General features: G+C 54.7%; 1 protein-coding gene across 6 annotated transcripts in view; it reads left to right on the top strand.

Annotated features, from left to right (window-relative positions):
- POLR3E (RNA polymerase III subunit E) overlaps positions 1 to 13761 on the top strand; it is a 29718-nt gene extending 15957 nt beyond the window's left edge. For 4 of the 6 annotated variants that reach the window (XM_036097354.2, XM_078074696.1, XM_078074694.1 and 1 more), the window contains 12 exons: positions 203 to 322; positions 1355 to 1440; positions 1788 to 1832; positions 1918 to 2009; positions 2974 to 3094; positions 5686 to 5767; positions 6734 to 6793; positions 6875 to 7032; positions 7404 to 7465; positions 8027 to 8550; positions 10731 to 10808; positions 11146 to 12111. In XM_036097354.2, coding sequence (XP_035953247.2) covers positions 203 to 322; positions 1355 to 1440; positions 1788 to 1832; positions 1918 to 2009; positions 2974 to 3094; positions 5686 to 5767; positions 6734 to 6793; positions 6875 to 7032; positions 7404 to 7465; positions 8027 to 8550; positions 10731 to 10808; positions 11146 to 11364 — 1647 coding nt within the window. In that variant the 3' untranslated portion in view covers positions 11365 to 12111. The other 2 variants (XM_036097358.2, XM_078074695.1) reach the window with 2 other exon arrangements.
- Positions 13762 to 16411: the final 2650 nt, after the last annotated feature.

Genomic DNA, 16411 nt, shown 5'->3' with positions numbered 1-16411 from the left:
GGCAGGCAGAAGCACGAGAAAACTGCTCCCTGGCCTGTGTCGTCGAGTCACAGAGAGGGACGCGGTTGGAGTGAATTTAAGAGATGTGTGTCTGGAAATGAAGGGGAGGTGGGAGTGGTGTGGGGCTCTCCAGTGTTCTCGCGGGGTGCAGGCCGGCAGCCCAGGATGGGGCCCGGGCCTGAGGCCACGCCCCCCCTCCCAGGTGCGGTTCTCCCGTCCTGAGTCGGAGCAGGCCCGCCAGCGCCGCGTGCAGTCCTATGAGTTCCTGCAGAGGAAGCACGCCGAGGAGCCCTGGGTGCACCTGCACTACTACGGCCTGAGGGTGAGCCGGGGTCCCCGGTGGCGGCTGACGCTGGCCCCGGGCCGGGGTCCTGGGAGAAGAGCCCAGTCTCACCTTGAACTGGTGGTTTCAGATTCGGTGAGAGCCACTTGTGGTAGGGAGCCCCGGGTAGAGAGGGTAGAGTCCTGGGGATAGTTTGTCCCTTGTTCCAGCCGGTCTACTTAGCGTGAGTCCCAGGGGAGCAGGAGATTGAGAAAGGAGTCCACCGTTTCCTGGGTCGGGGTTTTCGGCATCCCCAGGCTCTCCTCAAGTGTGAGCTTCTTGTCGGCCCCAGGGTGGAGCTGGTGTTTGGTTACGGATTTTTATGCATAGTGGGTCCTGAATGAAAGCGCTCGATGGAGAACCGGCCATCTGTCACATGGCCAAGTTCGCGTATCTGCCAAGGGCGCTTTTGACTATACTTGGTTTTCATCTCGTGTGCTGACTTAGAACCCAATCCTTGAAACTGTATTGAGTAAGGGAAGCGATTGAATCGAAGCCAAAGGTGCCATAGGGCTCCCCAACATTTTCCTGGGGGAGGAGCAACTCCTGATTTCTCTGGAACTTTCCTGAAAGATTCATGTTGACTGAGCCTTAGAGTCAGACTTCCAGAAGCTGTGCTATTTCCTGGTGTGTGACTTTATGCAAATTACCTAATGAGAGAAGTTGATGTCTATAAGCAGCCATCGGACCAGAGCCCAGCACATAGTAGGTGCTCGGTGACTGCTGGCTGTTATTTTTACCGTTGCGGCTAAAGGCCCTGTGTCCCAGGCAGGCACCTAGGCACGGGTGCTGGGGCTGTTCGGTCGTAGAGCTGGAGGTGGTTGGTTGCGGCCACCTCACAGAGGCCTTGAATGCCATGCTCAGGTGGCTGGATATGACCCTGTGGCCGGCCTTGGGGCAGGACAGTGGGCGCCCGGAGGGAAAGCTGATGCAGGGGTGAAAACTGGATGGCAGAGGGGCTCGGCGGGGGGGCGGGTGGTGCGGGCCTGGGGTGGTGGCTGAGGGTCCCCCCCCCTGCGCCTTCCCCAACAGGACAGCCGCTCTGAGCACGAGCGCCAGTACCTGCTGTGCCAGGGTTCCGGTGGGGCTGAGAACACTGAGCTCGTCAAGTCACCCAGGTGGGACCGGCAGGCCAGGCTGCTGAGCCCACCACTGGCCCCAGGAGGGTCCCTGTGGTGTGGGGCCTTCCCGGGGACTGTGGCCCCTTCTCTAGCAGGGGACACAGACACGGGAGAGGGCCCTTTGTCCTCTGGAGAGGGTCGGGAGGGTGCGTGTGGCAGGAGATGGCCGTCCTTCCTCCGCAAGTTTGGGGGGAGCTAGGGAGTGTGGGTGTGGGTCTCTATCTGCCCCCCAGCCCCCAGCCCTCCCTTGGGGAGGCTTCAGCCTAGGTGCAGTCTGGGTTTGTGGGCAGGGGTGGGGCAGGGCCAGAGCCCAGGAGCTGCTGACCCTGCCCTCTCCCCTGCAGTGAGTACCTCATGATGCTGATGCCACCCAGCCCAGAGGAGGAGAAGTGAGTAGAGTTGGGCCGGACGCCACCCCCACCCCAAATCCCCCCTCCTACCCCTGCTCTAACCCAGCGTCTCTGTTTTGAACAGAGACAAACCCGTGGCTCCCAGCAACGTCCTGTCCATGGCCCAGCTGCGTACCCTGCCCCTGGCTGATCAGATCAAGATCCTGATGAAGAATGGTGGGTGGACACACGCTTCCCCCAGGGGGACCCCAGCCCTACCACCTCCTTGGGAAACGGAGTGTGGGACAGACTAAGGACTGAGGGGCAAGGCCAGAGGCTCTCGCCACCTGGAGCCAGAGCGTGCCCGGCTTTACAGCTCTGGCCGCGTCTGGAAGGAACGCACTGCAGCAGTGGGGGGGCAAGGGGGGCTCCCTCAGCCGGGCTCTGGTTCCTGCCACTCCCCTACTATTGAGCCTGGGCCAGCCGCTGACCCCCCTGTGCCTAAGGAACTAGGAGAGCTCCTGGGGGCTGAGATGAGGCTTCTTCACGGCTTATACAGAGCCTTGCACGTGAACACGAGCTCCATTCGTTCACTTGGACTATCTTGGGGGGCCCGCACCAGGCTGCACACAGTAGGGACTGGTCCCCTTTGTCAGAGGACTCGGAGGGCCAGAACCTGTAGGGCAGATGTGAGCCCTGAACCTCAGAGCTGAGTCCCAGGCCCCGGGCTCCTCTTCAGAGATACCACCTCCAGGGGCCTAAGCAGAGGGGAGCTCCCAGCTCTCCCTGGGGCTGCCAGGGTGCCAGGCCACTGGCCTTGCTGCAGAGGACATGGGGCCTACCCCAGGCCCTCTCTGGGCCCGGGTAGTAATGGTTTTATTGTTTGTCTCCTCCCCCCCCCCCCCCAGTAGGCGCCACGCCTATTGTGGGGCTTGAACTCATGACCCTGAGATCAAGAGTTGCATGCTCTACCAACTGAGCCAGCCAGGCGTCCCGTACTAGTCTTACCTTTAAGGAGCACCCCTTGGGGTGTTTGCTGCAGGATTCAGTGAGTGTGGGTTGCCTGCACAAGCAGCCAGTGGGGTCGGCCTTACTCACATGCCGGGGTGGTTGTGTGAGCCTGAAGCTGTATAGACTTGGGGCGGGGGGGGAAGGGCCCAGGCCCTCTTCCCTTGACTGACGACTCCTGCGTCCTCCTCAGTGAAGGTCATGCCTTTTGCCAACTTGATGAGCCTCCTGGGCCCCTCCATCGACTCTGTGGCTGTTCTGCGTGGCATCCAGAAGGTGGCGATGTTAGTCCAAGGAAACTGGGTCGTGAAGAGGTAAGTTCCTCTGCATGGGAGCATCTGATCCATTTAAATTCAACGTGATTACTGATGTTTTGGGTTTAAGTCTACCATAGCGCTGTCTATTTGTCCCGGATTTCATATCCATTCTTACCTGCTACTGGATTCTTTTTTTATTATTCCGTTTCTTCCTGCTAATTTGGAAGTTACTCTTTCTGGGCTCTCTTAGTACCCTACAGATTTCAGGGTGCATTCATAACTGATCACAGCTTAATATTAATTGCTGTGTTTTACCCTCATCCAGGACAATTCAAAGACCTTAGAATGTTTTATATTTATCTTCCTCCCAAGTCATGTGCTGTTCTATTTATATGTTTTAGTTGTATTTTAAAACCCACAGGACATTATCATATCCAGTCAGTATTCTTCAGATCTGCTCACATATTTACTTTTTTATTTTGCTCATCATGCCTTTCTGCATCTGAGTTTCTGTCTGGGATAATTACCTTCTGCCAAAAACCGCTGGGGTGTTTCCTCTAACGAAGCTCTGCAGGGGAGGGGTTCCCGTGGGTTTTGTATGGTCGGAAATATCTATTCCACTTCTGTTGTTAAAGGATATTTTTCCTGAGTGTAGAATTCGAGATCGATTGTTTTCCTTCCACACACTGACAATATCATTGCATTCTCATTCCCACTGTTTCTAGTGACGAGTCTACTGTCTTTATTCTTGGTTTCCTCTGGCTCTTTTTGAGCTTTTTTCTTGTGACTTTCCACAGTTCATTAAGATGTGTCTTGAGTGTGAGTTTCCTTTCACGTGTCCCTTGGGGTTCGGAGCATGTGGCTTGAGGCCTTTCAGGAGTTTCTCTCTGTGATCCCTCCACCAGACTGTCACTGTCGGGGTGGGCAGGGACTTCTGTGTTGACCCTCCCTCACATCCCTGAAAGTCAGTATAATGCCTGGCACATCTTAGACCCTTGCTAATAAGTGAGGTTGCATTTTATGTTCACCTGGATTATGTTAATTTTAAATAGCGTAACATAAAATACACTAATAAAGGCTTTTTAGAAAGTGTGGTGTAAGGTGAACGATCTGTCAAAATACGAATTGTTCCAAATTTTTTAAGTACTTCATTGCAGGAACTCCGTCTTGTCAGTTGGTTGGCCGTGAATTGTGAAGGCTATTCACGTTGCTGCCACCTGGTGGCGCCCTCGCACCGGGAAACACACACAAGTGCCCGATTACGGAAGGCCTTTGGATGGCGGTCACTCGCTAAGCGGGACCCCCTAGGTATATTCATGCTACGGATGAGCGAGGACAGAGAGGCAGAGACTTGGCAAACGTCTGGCAGCAAGGCAGCCCCGGAGCTGGGGTTTGAGCCCTTGCCCAGCACTGCCCGTGGCCCTGGTGCTTCTGCCCTTCCAGCCTGGGGTCTGTCGCAGTGACCTGAAGGTGGGGCCTCCCGGGCCGCGCGTGTTCGCTCTGCCCCAGTGCTTCAGGTCCGGCCGCAAGCCGTCGGGTCCTGCCAGTGGCCTGGGGGTGGTGCTCCTCCCTCGTCGGTCTCGTTGGGTTCCCGTGAGGAGATGATGCAGCACTCGCACCTCGTTCACTAAATCTGGCTCCGTGGCGCGTTCTGTGCCCCATGCCCCGTGCCCCGCTGTCATTCACGCGCTGTCCCCGTCCTCAGGAAATGTGTGTGGCGGGGGTGGGCACCGTTAAAGATGAGCACCCCGAGAGCAGAGGTCTGGGCGCACGCCATGCTCGTTGCGTGCTCAGTACCTGCTGAGTGGCTCCCTTCTCTCGTGTGGCAGTGATGGTCCCTGTCCCCACAGCGTGTTTCTGGGAAGGGAGGGGACACAGAGCTCGAGCTGGAAGGAAGAGTATTAGCTGGTTGTCAAGTAGGATTGAGGAGGCACGGAGAGAGGTCTCCTGGCAGAAGGAGTGGGTGCAGGAGAGTAGAGGCTCCTCGGGCACAGGATGGTCTGGGGCGGGGGGGGGTGGTGTGTGTGTGTGTGTGTGTGTGTGTGTGTGTGTGTGTGCGTGCGTGAGAGAGACAGGGTCTGTGGCTAAACTTGGTCAAGGTTTTATTTGCAAGCCTCAGCAGCCGGCTCATTCGCCCCTGGGCCCTGAAGTTCTCTGAGCTGGACTGCTGGTCCCATTCACTCCAAAGGCTTCAGCCCCACTCGTGCCTTGGGGCCCATCCAGGTCCCAGTCCCTGACCCCTCTTCCGCCCGCTCACACTGCCCACCCATCCCTTCTGTCAGGTGGTGAGGCCTTGAGTCCTGCTTCCCAGCCGCTCTCCTTAGGCCTCACACCCGCCCCGCCTGTGGGACTCGCTGTCTTCCCAGAGTCCCGGGCTGGCCTGTTTCTGAGCCCCTGCCCTTCCTGACTGCAGTGGGCCTCGGGGCCGGGCCAGTGTGTGCATGGAAGGTCGTGACGGGCTGGGAGGAAGGATTCTTGGGGGATAGGCTTCTCTTCTACGTACGTGCTCACAGAGCCAGGCTCCGCCGTTGGAAGGGTGGCCCCGGGGGCAGCTGTGCCGGCCCTGTTGGAGAGGCTGGGGCTGGGGCCCTGCAGGCGCGGAGGGGCTGGGAGTGGGGCTGACCTGCTGCTCCTGCTTTCGTTGGCAGTGACATCCTGTACCCCAAGGACTCCTCCAGCCCTCACAGTGGCGTGCCTGCCGAGGTGCTCTGCCGCGGTCGCGACTTTGTTGTAAGTGCCCGGGCTCTCTGGCCTCCGGTCAGTGGGGCAGGGATCTGGGAGGGGGTGGCGGGCAGGGCAGGGCAGTGGGAGGAGGGCAGGGGGTGGCTGTGGACCCTCTCTCTTTCTCCTTCGACTCAGAATCCTGGAGTCTTAGGCTTCATAATGGGGATTACAAGCCAGAGGCCCTTAGGTGGACTCTAAGGAACATGTTTCATTTGGCCTGAGCAGGTTTTTTTAAATGTTCACTTGAATTAGTGTTTACGGTTCAAAATCCTGGTACAAACCAGATTTCTAGCTCGTTAACAAATAATTGGACAGTCTGGTACCACTGGGCCCAAACCCCTGAACGGCACCAACTTTGGGTGGGGGCTGACAGTGCCGTCCCCCACGGTCCCAGGCCGGCCTGCTTCTCTCGTACATTATTGCTGTGGGTTTGGCAACTCCTGAGCCAGCTCATTCCTCCACGCCATTGCCTTGTCCTCATCCAGTAAGTCCCGGCCCAGGCATCCCTCTCAAGGGCTTGAACCCCGGCTGCTGGGATCTGCACTGCCTCCCTTGAGGGAAATCGGTCTCCTAAGCTGTCCGCAGTGACCATGAAGTGCGCAGGGCAGCCCTTCAGCTGTTTGAGCGAGCGCCTGCGTTTTCCCCTGCCTGAGCGGATGTCCCAGCTTCTCTGGACAGTTGGCGGCTAGGTGCCTCTGCACTTGATTATTGTCTTGGGGCCAGAGTGCGGTGATATCCGCCCCTGGGCTTGCTCACCGGAGCCCGTGTGCCGTTTGCCACCGCCCGCCAGCCCGTCTCATTCATGCGGACGCTGTCAGCGGGGCCTGGGAGGGGGCGGCTGGTCCAAGCTCAGTTCTTGTCGGGGACGGTCTTCCCTCATCCCAGGTCCCCAGGACAACTAGAGGTCTGGGGGATGGTCTTGGGAGCAGCCCGTCTTTGCATCCTAGAAACAGGCTGCCTTTTCTCCCTCAGATGTGGAAGTTCACGCAGAGCCGGTGGGTGGTGAGGAAAGAGGTGGCCGCCGTGACTAAAGTAAGTGCCGCTGTCGGTCGGAGGCCCGGGCCGTCCGGGTGGCTTCCAGGCCTGTGGGGCTCACCTTTGTCCTGCCCCCAGCTCTGCACGGAGGACGTGAAGGACTTCCTGGAGCACATGGCCGTGGTGAGGGTCAACAAAGGCTGGGAGTTCATACTGCCTTCCGATGGGGACTTCATCAAGAAACATCCAGATGTGGTCCAGCGGCAGCATATGCTGTGGACGGGCATCCAGGCCAAGTAAGGGCTTGCTGGCCAGGCCACAGCCACCTCGCCCCCCAGGCGCGCTGGGGCCCCGTGCACCCCTTCCTCCGCTCCGGTGGGCGCTGCGGCTCGATCCCAGAACCCCCCAGCACGGGCCTGGCGCAGCCGCCCCTGCTGATCAGAGCTGGCGTGTCTGTTCTGAGGGGCTGAGGGAGCAGGAGCCTGGGCTCCTGTGGGTCACCGCTGCCCGCCCCAGCCTGGCCGCTTCCGGTGGGCGTGGGGCGTGTGCGCCGTGGAGAGGGCCAGCCGGGCTCCGTGCACACGGCATCTTAGTCACCAGGATGTCCCTGCCTCGACGGTGACAGGGGACGTGCTGTAAAGTTAAGAGAGTTTATTCTTCTTTTCAGATTAGAAAAAGTGTATAATCTTGTGAAGGAAGGCGTGCCCAAGAAGCCAGATGGACAATCAGGTGTGCGGGGTGCTTTGGACTGGGCCGGCCCCTAACCCAGCCCTGGCTCCGGGAGGCCTGCTTTGCGGGGGCTTGTCAGGGCTCGGGCCGGAGGGGGCTGTGTGGCTCTCATCACTGGGTGTCCTTTCTGTGCCTTCCTCCCCCTTCCCCACAGACCTCAGCTTAAGGCTTGGCCTCGGGCACTGAGGGCTTCTGAACTCTGGGGCTGTGCTGGGGTGCAGGCCTTCCTGGGTCGGCAGAAGGTGGCGGTGGGACAGGAGGAACTGGCAGGGACTCAGCAGTAACCCGTCCTGGTTTGAATCTCCCAACGTGGGATTCTGATTTTCCCCACTTCTCTTTCCTCGTGGCGGGGGGAGCTCCGTCCCTCCCGGGTCCGGTGGGGGTGAAAGGCAGGACCGCGGCGCGCTTCGGCCCTGGCTGGCCGGCGCTGTTCCTGGGCCCTTCCTCTGGGGAGCAGGGTGCCCCCCGTCGGGCTGCCGGGGCTTGTCGGGGGTGGGGGGGCGAAGGGCCCTTCTCTGCGCTGTCCCTGAGCCCTCCAGAGCAGCGCTCCTCTCCCCGCAGGGCCTGCTGCGCTGCTCTCTGGGGACCAGCGGGTGCAGGCGGCCAAAAGCAAGGCCCAGCAGAACCACGCACTGCTGGAACGCGAGCTGCAGCGGAGGAAGGAGCAGATGCGGGCGGCCGCGGTCCTGCCCGGCGTGCGGATCAAGGAGGAGCCCATGAGTGAGGGAGAGGACGAGGACGATCAAGACGCAGAGGAAGACGAGGAGCCCATGGACACCTCTCTCGGTGGCGGCCTCCACGACAGGCTGGCCAACGGGTTGCCTAGCGGGCGGGCGGCCGGCGGGGACAGCTTCAACGGGCACCCGCCGCCAGGCTGCGCCAGCACCCCCGTGGCCCGGGAACTGAGGGCCTTCGTGGAGGCCACCTTCCAGAGACAGTTCGTGCTCACGCTGAGTGAACTCAAGCGCCTCTTCAACCTGCACCTGGCCAGCCTGCCCCCCGGCCACACGCTGTTCAGCGGCATCTCGGACCGCATGCTGCAGGACACGGTGTTGGCCGCCGGCTGCAAGCAGATACTGGTGCCTGTAAGTAGAGCCGCGCCTCCGCACGGGCGTGCCCGCGAGGCCACCCTCTGCCCCTCGGGGGCTCCTGGCGGGAAAGCAACAAGCGGGGTCCCTCTGGAGTGGCCTGTGCCCCGCTTGCTGTGGGGGAACCAGTTGTTTGGAGGCTGCATGGGAACTCGGGAGGAGTGTTGACCTCGGTCTGAATCTTGGCTCCCGTGGGGCGGCTGTGTGTGACCTTGGGCCTCTCGGGCTCCGCCTCCTCGTCTCACGCGGGCAGATGGCGGCTGTGGTCCCTAGGACTTGGGTCAGGGCCCCCGGAGAGGTCCGAAGGCGCTCACCCGTAGCTCGGCCTACGGCAGCGCCTGGGTCAGTGCAGGGCCCTGTCAGCCCTGCCGTTTCTCAGGCTGAGTTCGTTTCTGTCATCGATTGATCTTTGCGATGTGCAGGTGTAGAGACCGACCTTCAGAGACGTGAAATGAGCTTGTGTAGAGGTATACCCCGGGGGTGCCAGAGCTGGAACCGGAGCCTCAGCATCGTGGCTGCGGGGCTGCAATCCTTTCTGCGTTACCTGAGACGCGCTGCCCCTTTGACCCGAGCCCACGGCTCGTGCCCCGCCTCTGGCAGGCCTCCCCGCCTAGAGATTAGTGACCAGCGTGCTCGGCATTTCTGCTGCGGGGCCTGCGGGTGGCAGCGTGAGCCACCCAAGCCCGGGCCTCTGGTCCCGGCATCGGCAGGGGCGCTGGAATGGAAGCCGCCCCGGAGCAGCTGAGGGTGGAGAGGGCCAGGCTGGGGCTTCCAGAAGTGGTGCTGCTCATTCTCTTCCCCCAGGCTCCGCCCGTACCTGGCAGCAAACAGGTCTGGGGTGGGGCTGCGGCTGCCTCTTAAGGGAGCCTTGACGTTTGCAGCCCAAGGTCAGAAGCACCTGCAGCCTTGGGTGATCTGAGGCGAGGGCCATCTTTGTGTATATGAGACACAGAAACTAGGACAAGAGGCCCTGGATCCCGTGCTGGCTAGGCTGTCCCAGGAGATCTGGCCCTCGTGGCAGGGAGCCTCCTTGGTGCGGTTTCCTATGAAAGGTACCAGGGCTTGGGGGCCCTGCCCTATTTGGAGCCACCCTTGCCCGCCCAGCAAGTGGGTCTAGTTAGTCTAGTTAGCTCCAGGCTCCCCCTTCTCGGAGCTGGGCCAGGCAGGGGAGGGGGCACCTGCCCAGGGTTAGCTAGGCCGTCTTGGGCTGCTGGGGTGGATGGGAGAGGGGTGTGAAGTAGGCTGCTCTCAGGCACCCTTGCCCTGCTCCTTCCCCTTGGTGGGGCTGGTGTCCCTGGGAGACTATGGCCCCTCTCTGCTGCTCCCATGGACTTCACTCTCCCTGATCCTGATGTAGGGACCATATAGAATGCTCCTCTCTGTGGAGGAAAAGACCTCCGATGTGTCCGGCCTCAGGGTGCTGAGGTCCAGGGAGAGTGAGTAGACTCACGGACTTGAGTTTAACCCCGGTTTTGCTATGTATTAGATGTGTGACCCGGACACTGAGTAAACTCTGAGCTGGATTCTCCCCCTGCAGAGTGGGAGGCTGCAGCACCTTGCCCCTGCCTCTCTGGTTTCTGATGATCAAATGAGATTGTATGGTTATAGTCCCCCAGGGGCTTTATGTGGTAGGAGCTCCCACTGTTGCTTGTGTTGTGGGGTCAAGGCTGGAAACCGCTCTAGCAGGTGCCCTGAGCCTGGCCCCCTTCTCTTGGTCCACCTTCGGACCCTGCTGAACCAAGTGGTGTGGGTTGCTTGGGAGTCGGGCAGGGCCTCTCACTTGTACTGACGCAGCCCTTGAGGGAAGGGGTTGGAAGGAATCCCCAGGATACTCCCAAGGTAGTATGGGGGTGGGAGTGCCGCTCAGGACACATCTGAGGGCTTATGTTTAGGGTAGGGCGATATTGGCTGTTGGAGGGGAGCTGATGCCAAGCTGTCAGGAGCAACAGAAAACAGATTTCCCTCCTTGTCCAGTGAATCTGGGGGCTTCGGGCTGGGCGGGTCCTGCTCCGTCCCACTGAAGCCCTAGGGGGTGGCAGGAGCTGGAATTGGAACCCCTGGTCTCACATGGGCTCACTCCCTGAATGGGACTCATGCACACTGCGGGGGTGGGGAGGGGGGCGGCAAGGTGGACCCGTGTGGGAAAGACCGACAACTCACACCCAGGCCTTGCTTAGTTTCCCCCCCAGACCGCTGCGTCCCCAGATGAGCAGAAGGTGTTCGCCCTCTGGGAGTCTGGAGACATGAGCGATCAGGTGAGGTGATCTCTTCTGCTGTCTCCCCAAGAGCAGGGAGGTGGGGTGAGGCCTTTAGGGAGACCCAGAGCACAGAATGTACGCTTCAGGTTTTCCAGCCACTCCCAATTTTAGATATTCTGGCTCCGTGTCTCTGTGTGTTGCTAAAACAAGCTGGATGGGCCCGTCCTTTGAGCCGAAACCAGTGGTTCCTGATTGCCAGTCTAGACGAGCTGCATTAGAATCCTCTCTTAAAAAATATATGTAGGCTCCTAGCACTGATGCCAGAGATTTAGTTCAGCTCTGTAGGAGCTAGGTGTTTCCATGTTTACAGAATTTTTTTTTTTTTTTTTTTAAGATTTTACTTGAGAGAGAGCGAGAGAGCACAAGCAGGGGGAGGGGCAGAGGCAGAGGGAGAAGCAGGCTCCTCGCTGAGCAGGGAGCCCAACGTAGGACTCGATCCCAGGACCCCGGGCAGATGCCTCACCAACTGAGCCACCTTCCAGAGGATTCTGCCATCCAGCCGGGCTCAGGAACTAGTGACGGTCCACATTTCTCAGGTGGCCTCTGGCAGTAAGAATTAAAAGGAGTTCTTACCAGATCTCAGGTGCTGGTTTCTAAGAGAGATTGGTCCATTTTGCCTCCTCTCACACCCAGGCAAGAAGGGTGCTGAGTGTCCAGTGAACAAAATAGCAGGAGTTAACAGCACCAGTGTCTTGTCTAGTATGCTCATGGACCCTGAGGTCCAGAATTTTCCTTAAATCATGAACTTGCCTGGACATTAAGAATGAAGATTAAACTGTTGAAATACTAGTCTGTCCTTTCCCAGGTCCTATCCCTAAGGTGTGGGGAGCGTCCCCCTTTGGCCTCGGTAGGGGCCCCAGCGCAAGAGAAGTCCTGAGCAAGCTAGCCTGCGTGCTCTTGGCTAGAAGATGTGGCATCGGAGTTTCCTAGTCCTGACAGAGTAGGAAATTCAAAGAATTTGACAATTTTTTCTTTTAATGATCAGATTCAAATAAGGGATATTTTTAAAAATATACATGACAAAGCTTTCCGGCCCTGTCTTCACACAGCTTAGATGGTACCTTTCCCTGCCTCCTAATTACCATAAAACACCAAGTCTAAACTGCTTTTCCTCTGCCGGCACGCCCCTGGCTTTTCTCTTCTTGGATGTCGGGATGACCGACTGATTGGTCAGATGTATTCATCTTCAAACAAGTCCCGGGTGCACACAGACTGCAGCGTGGAGTTAGGTCCATAGCTTTGGATTTCTTGTTCGGGGTTCTCTTTTAGGTGACTGTTTTCCACAATAACATATTTTTGCTACTAAAGCACCGACAGGTTTTGCTTGAAATCTTTTCCAAAAATTACCGGGTACGCCGGAACATGATCCAGTCACGGCTGACTCAAGAGTGCGGAGAGGATCTGAGTAAACAGGAGGTGGATAAAGTGCTAAAGGTACGCCTGCTTTGTGTTGTCAGGCTCCTCCCCGTCTCAGGTGGAGGGCCGCAGTGTGTTTCTTAAATCCGGCCCCCTCCCCAGCCAGGGGGTCTCCACCTGATGATGGTGGGTGCGGGCAGAAGGACTGAACTGAGGTGTGGATGCCACCTTCAAAAAATAGTCTGGTGGGTCATCCCTTGAGGTGACCGGGCCTGAGAGTCCCGGCTCCCCTCCCCTTTTGAATCTTACACCGCTTGATTTCAGTAGAATCAATTTTTAAGTTAAATTTAGTTTAAAAAGGAATATTTGTCTAGTATATGAAAGTACCTAAGTATACTACTTATAATGCTTTTATGAATTGACTGTGGTACAAAATACTGTATTTGCAAAAACCCTGAAACACGGAAAGCTGCGGACCGTTTCCTCGCATCGTGATGACCTCAGACATCCGAGGCCATAACCTGGTGCTATTTATGAGGCACCTTTGTTCTGGGTCCACTTATGGACAGTTTTATTTTTAATCTTGTGCTTACAAAGCACATTCATTTCTGGTTCCTCATTTTTCAGACCCCCTGAGAGGAAGAGCTCCTGAGGCCCAAACACGCACCGCTACCGCAGCACTGTGATAGGGCAGATCTTGGTTTCCCATTTGTGCTCTATCCGTTAATCAGACACGGTCGTGGCGTTCCGTACAGGACGCAGAGTCCGCGCTTAACCCGCTCCTCTCTCCTCCCAGGACTGCTGTGTAAGCTATGGCGGCATGTGGTACCTTAAAGGGACGGTGCAGTCTTGACAGTAGTCACAGACCACTAACCCAGTGAATCCAAGCCCAAGGAAGGACGGCGGAGCCGGCAGACGTGGCAGTGGTCTCGCTGCTTCGGAAGACCCGGAGCAAGAGGAACTGACCGTGCCGCGGCGGGGGCGGGGTGCTGTCTGGCGGCCAGCGGGGATCTTCCTCAGCCAGGGGCAGGGTCAGCTGAAGTTCGATCGCTCCCAGGACGGAGGGCAGCCGGGACCTTCATTACAGTATAATTTGAAATTCCTGATGTATTTTGCTTATTATTTGGTTCATTCTCGTAATAAAGAGAGTGTATACTGACCACAGGCAGGCTGATGAAAATCATGGTTTAATATTTTGCTTTTCAAACTTAATGCCAACAAGGTCTAAGTTATGTTTACAAGATGAAGAAAACCTCAAGGTTTTAAATATTTAAAATGCCTAGAACCCAGTTTTTAGTCCTCGATTACCTATCTGCTAAGACTTCTGCCAATTTCATTAAACAGACCAAATCGAATTGTTTCACTGCTGGGTTTCTGTGGCCACCTTACCTTTTAAGTCCATTTTATGTAGCAGTTTCAGCTGTTTACATGAACCCTAGCAAAAAATCAGAATCAAATCCATCTATTAATGTTTGCATAAGGGTGCAAACCAAACCAGGTAAGTATGGAACAGTGTATAAGTGAGGTTATCCCACTTTGATGTAAAAAATTTATATTTTGTGTATTTTTAAAATAAATACTAACACTAACCTGGCATCATGGTGCTACTGTCTTCTAAGGGCTCCAGGAAGGCAGTGTTGTGTGTGCTCTCAGCCTCGCACGTCATCAGGGAAGGGAGCCGCCGGACGGAGGGAGAACTTAGCGCTGCCTGGCAGAACAGTGCAGTCATCTGTGTCGTTTATTGAGATTGTAAAAAGAAACTGGTAAAAGTATTTTTTATTTAGCCTAATATAATAGCTAAAACAGAAACATATAATAAAAAAATGTTAGTATAAAAAAATGTAAAATACTCAGTTTTCAAGATCTGGTACTTTATACTTAGGACACTTGCAATTTGGACCAGCCACAGTGTAAGCGCTCATTTGGGACATGTAGCTAATGGCGACCTTGGTGGATCGTGCAGCCCTAGAGGATTAGGGAAAAAAAAAAATCAGAGTAAGTTGGGGTGGGCAAGATGTGAAATTCTGCTCCCTCAGGCGTTCTCCATGATCTGGTTTGGGCACTTAGAGCCACTGTCTGAAGGTTTAGGTGAGGGCGTGTGCATGCCCCACCACCAAAAAGAAAAACATCTAATATTTGGTAATCTAGTTCAACAGGATGGTGGTATATTATGTTCTTGGTACTAATTGTTAACAAACATGAGCCTGAAAAGAGTAAAAACATTTCTGAAGTTGATTGAGAGTTTGTTCAGCTCTTGTATGAGCCCCTTATAAAGGGGAGACTCGTCATGGTGTGAAGCTGAGATGGAGAGTGACCACAGGGAATTATGGGGCTCGTGGGGAGTCATAGCCCGAAACACACTGATAAGGACGGAGGAGTTAAACGCTAAATTCAAATAGTAAAGTAAATAAACTTAAGGAATATAGGAAATAGTTGTTAAAAACAAGGTGTAAAAATTAATGTAAGGTATACCAACCGATGAAGGAAAATGACATAAGCCTTAAAACTGGTTGGAAAGAAAATTACAACAGACCAGTTATTAGAGAAGAAAAGGTCCAGGTATTTTCATGGTTGAACTATGATCACATCTTTATGACAAATGCAAGGGTTAAACTTCAGCATGTAATGAGCCTCCAAATAGCTTCTGAAGTATTGATTTAAAACCTGACAAAGCTTGATAGGAATTAAAATCTTTAGTAGTAGACTGCAGTAGCATGTTAAAAAAATAACCACCCTAAGATGTCTTGCAAAGGGTGAGGATATTGGGAATAACTGACTGTCACAGAAATGCAAGGGTGGTGAGGCGCCTGGGTGGCTCAGTTGTTAAGCGTCTGCCTTCAGCTCAAGTCATGATCTCAGGGTCCTGGGATCGAGCCCCACATCGGGCTCCCTGCTCCGCGGGAAGCCTGCTTCTCCCTCTCCCACTCCCCCTGCTTGTGTTCCCTCTCTCACTGTGTCTCTCTCTGTCAAATAAAATCTTTAAAAAAAAAAAAAAGAAATGCACGGGTGGTGTCAGGGCATCTACAATGCAGCTCATACCAATAATAAGCTAAATGAGAAGGGGGAGAAATCATCTCTGGGATTGAGATCTACAATTCATTTCAGATATAAGTTCTTAAAATAGGAGTAGGTGGATTCTCATTAACCTCATTAAAATGGTAAAAAGTTAACCTGCTAAATCAAACACTCCACATACTCCTTAGGATTGAGATATATGTTTACTCACCATAGTTAATATCCTGGGTATACTACTTAGAGCAGTTAGACAAAGGATTAAGTTAAAATTAAACATTTAGACAAATTAGTTTTGTCTAATAAAACAGACAAAAAGGAATCAAAACTTTCAGGTTGCCTGGCTGGTTTGGTGGAGCATGTGACTCAATCCCGGGTTTTGAGTTCAAGCCCCATGTTGGGTATGGAGATTACTTAAAAACAAAACTTTTTTTCAGCTATGTCAACAGAATCAACTAAAAGCTACTCTGAAAAACACTCAACAAAATAACTGGAGTCAGTAGCTTTCCTATATGCAACTACAGTTAGAAAATATAACAGAGGTGGGGTGGCCTGGCTGGCTCAGTTGGAAGAGCATTCAACTCTTGATCTTCGAGTCATAAGTTCAAGCCCCACAGTGGGTATAGAGACCTGGGTGGCTCAGTTGGTTAAGCGTCTGCCTTCTGCTCAGGCCACGATCCCAGGGTCCTGGGGTGGAACCCCGAGTTGGGGGGGGGGGTCCTTGCTCAGCGGGGAGTCTGCTTCTCCCTCTCCCCCTGCCCCTCCCCTGCTTGTGTGTGTGCACTCTCAAATAAAATCTTAAAAATGATAAAACATACATATACAGATTATATATATATATATGTGTATATGTATGTTTTAACAGAAGGAAAGAATACTCAGGAGGTGAACCTTCTAAAATCTATAGGACCTAAGTGATAAAAATTTGAAAACCGAGACACAAAGACCACTGGAACAAATGGGAAGGCATAAACCCATGTTTTTGGATCGAAGTCTCTGTGTTATAGTCTGTACTTGGTTAAATTAAATTTTTAAACTTAATCCCAATAACCATTTACCTCCAAGAACCAGACAAGCTAACTTTAAAGTTCATATAGGAAAAAACGGGGGGAAGAAAAAAGCCAGGGAAATTCTGAAGGAGCAATGAGGGCAATAGTCTCTTAACAGGAAAATATCAAGCTATAACAGCAATTAAAAACTGCCATAGATGCATAAAAACTAAATCCTAGAAC

This window comes from Halichoerus grypus, chromosome 6, assembly GCF_964656455.1.
Source record: "Halichoerus grypus chromosome 6, mHalGry1.hap1.1, whole genome shotgun sequence".
In the NCBI taxonomy this organism is placed as follows: domain Eukaryota; kingdom Metazoa; phylum Chordata; class Mammalia; order Carnivora; family Phocidae; genus Halichoerus; species Halichoerus grypus.
The sequence above is the reverse complement of the archived record's forward strand: the minus strand, read 5'-3'. Positions and strand labels throughout refer to the sequence as shown.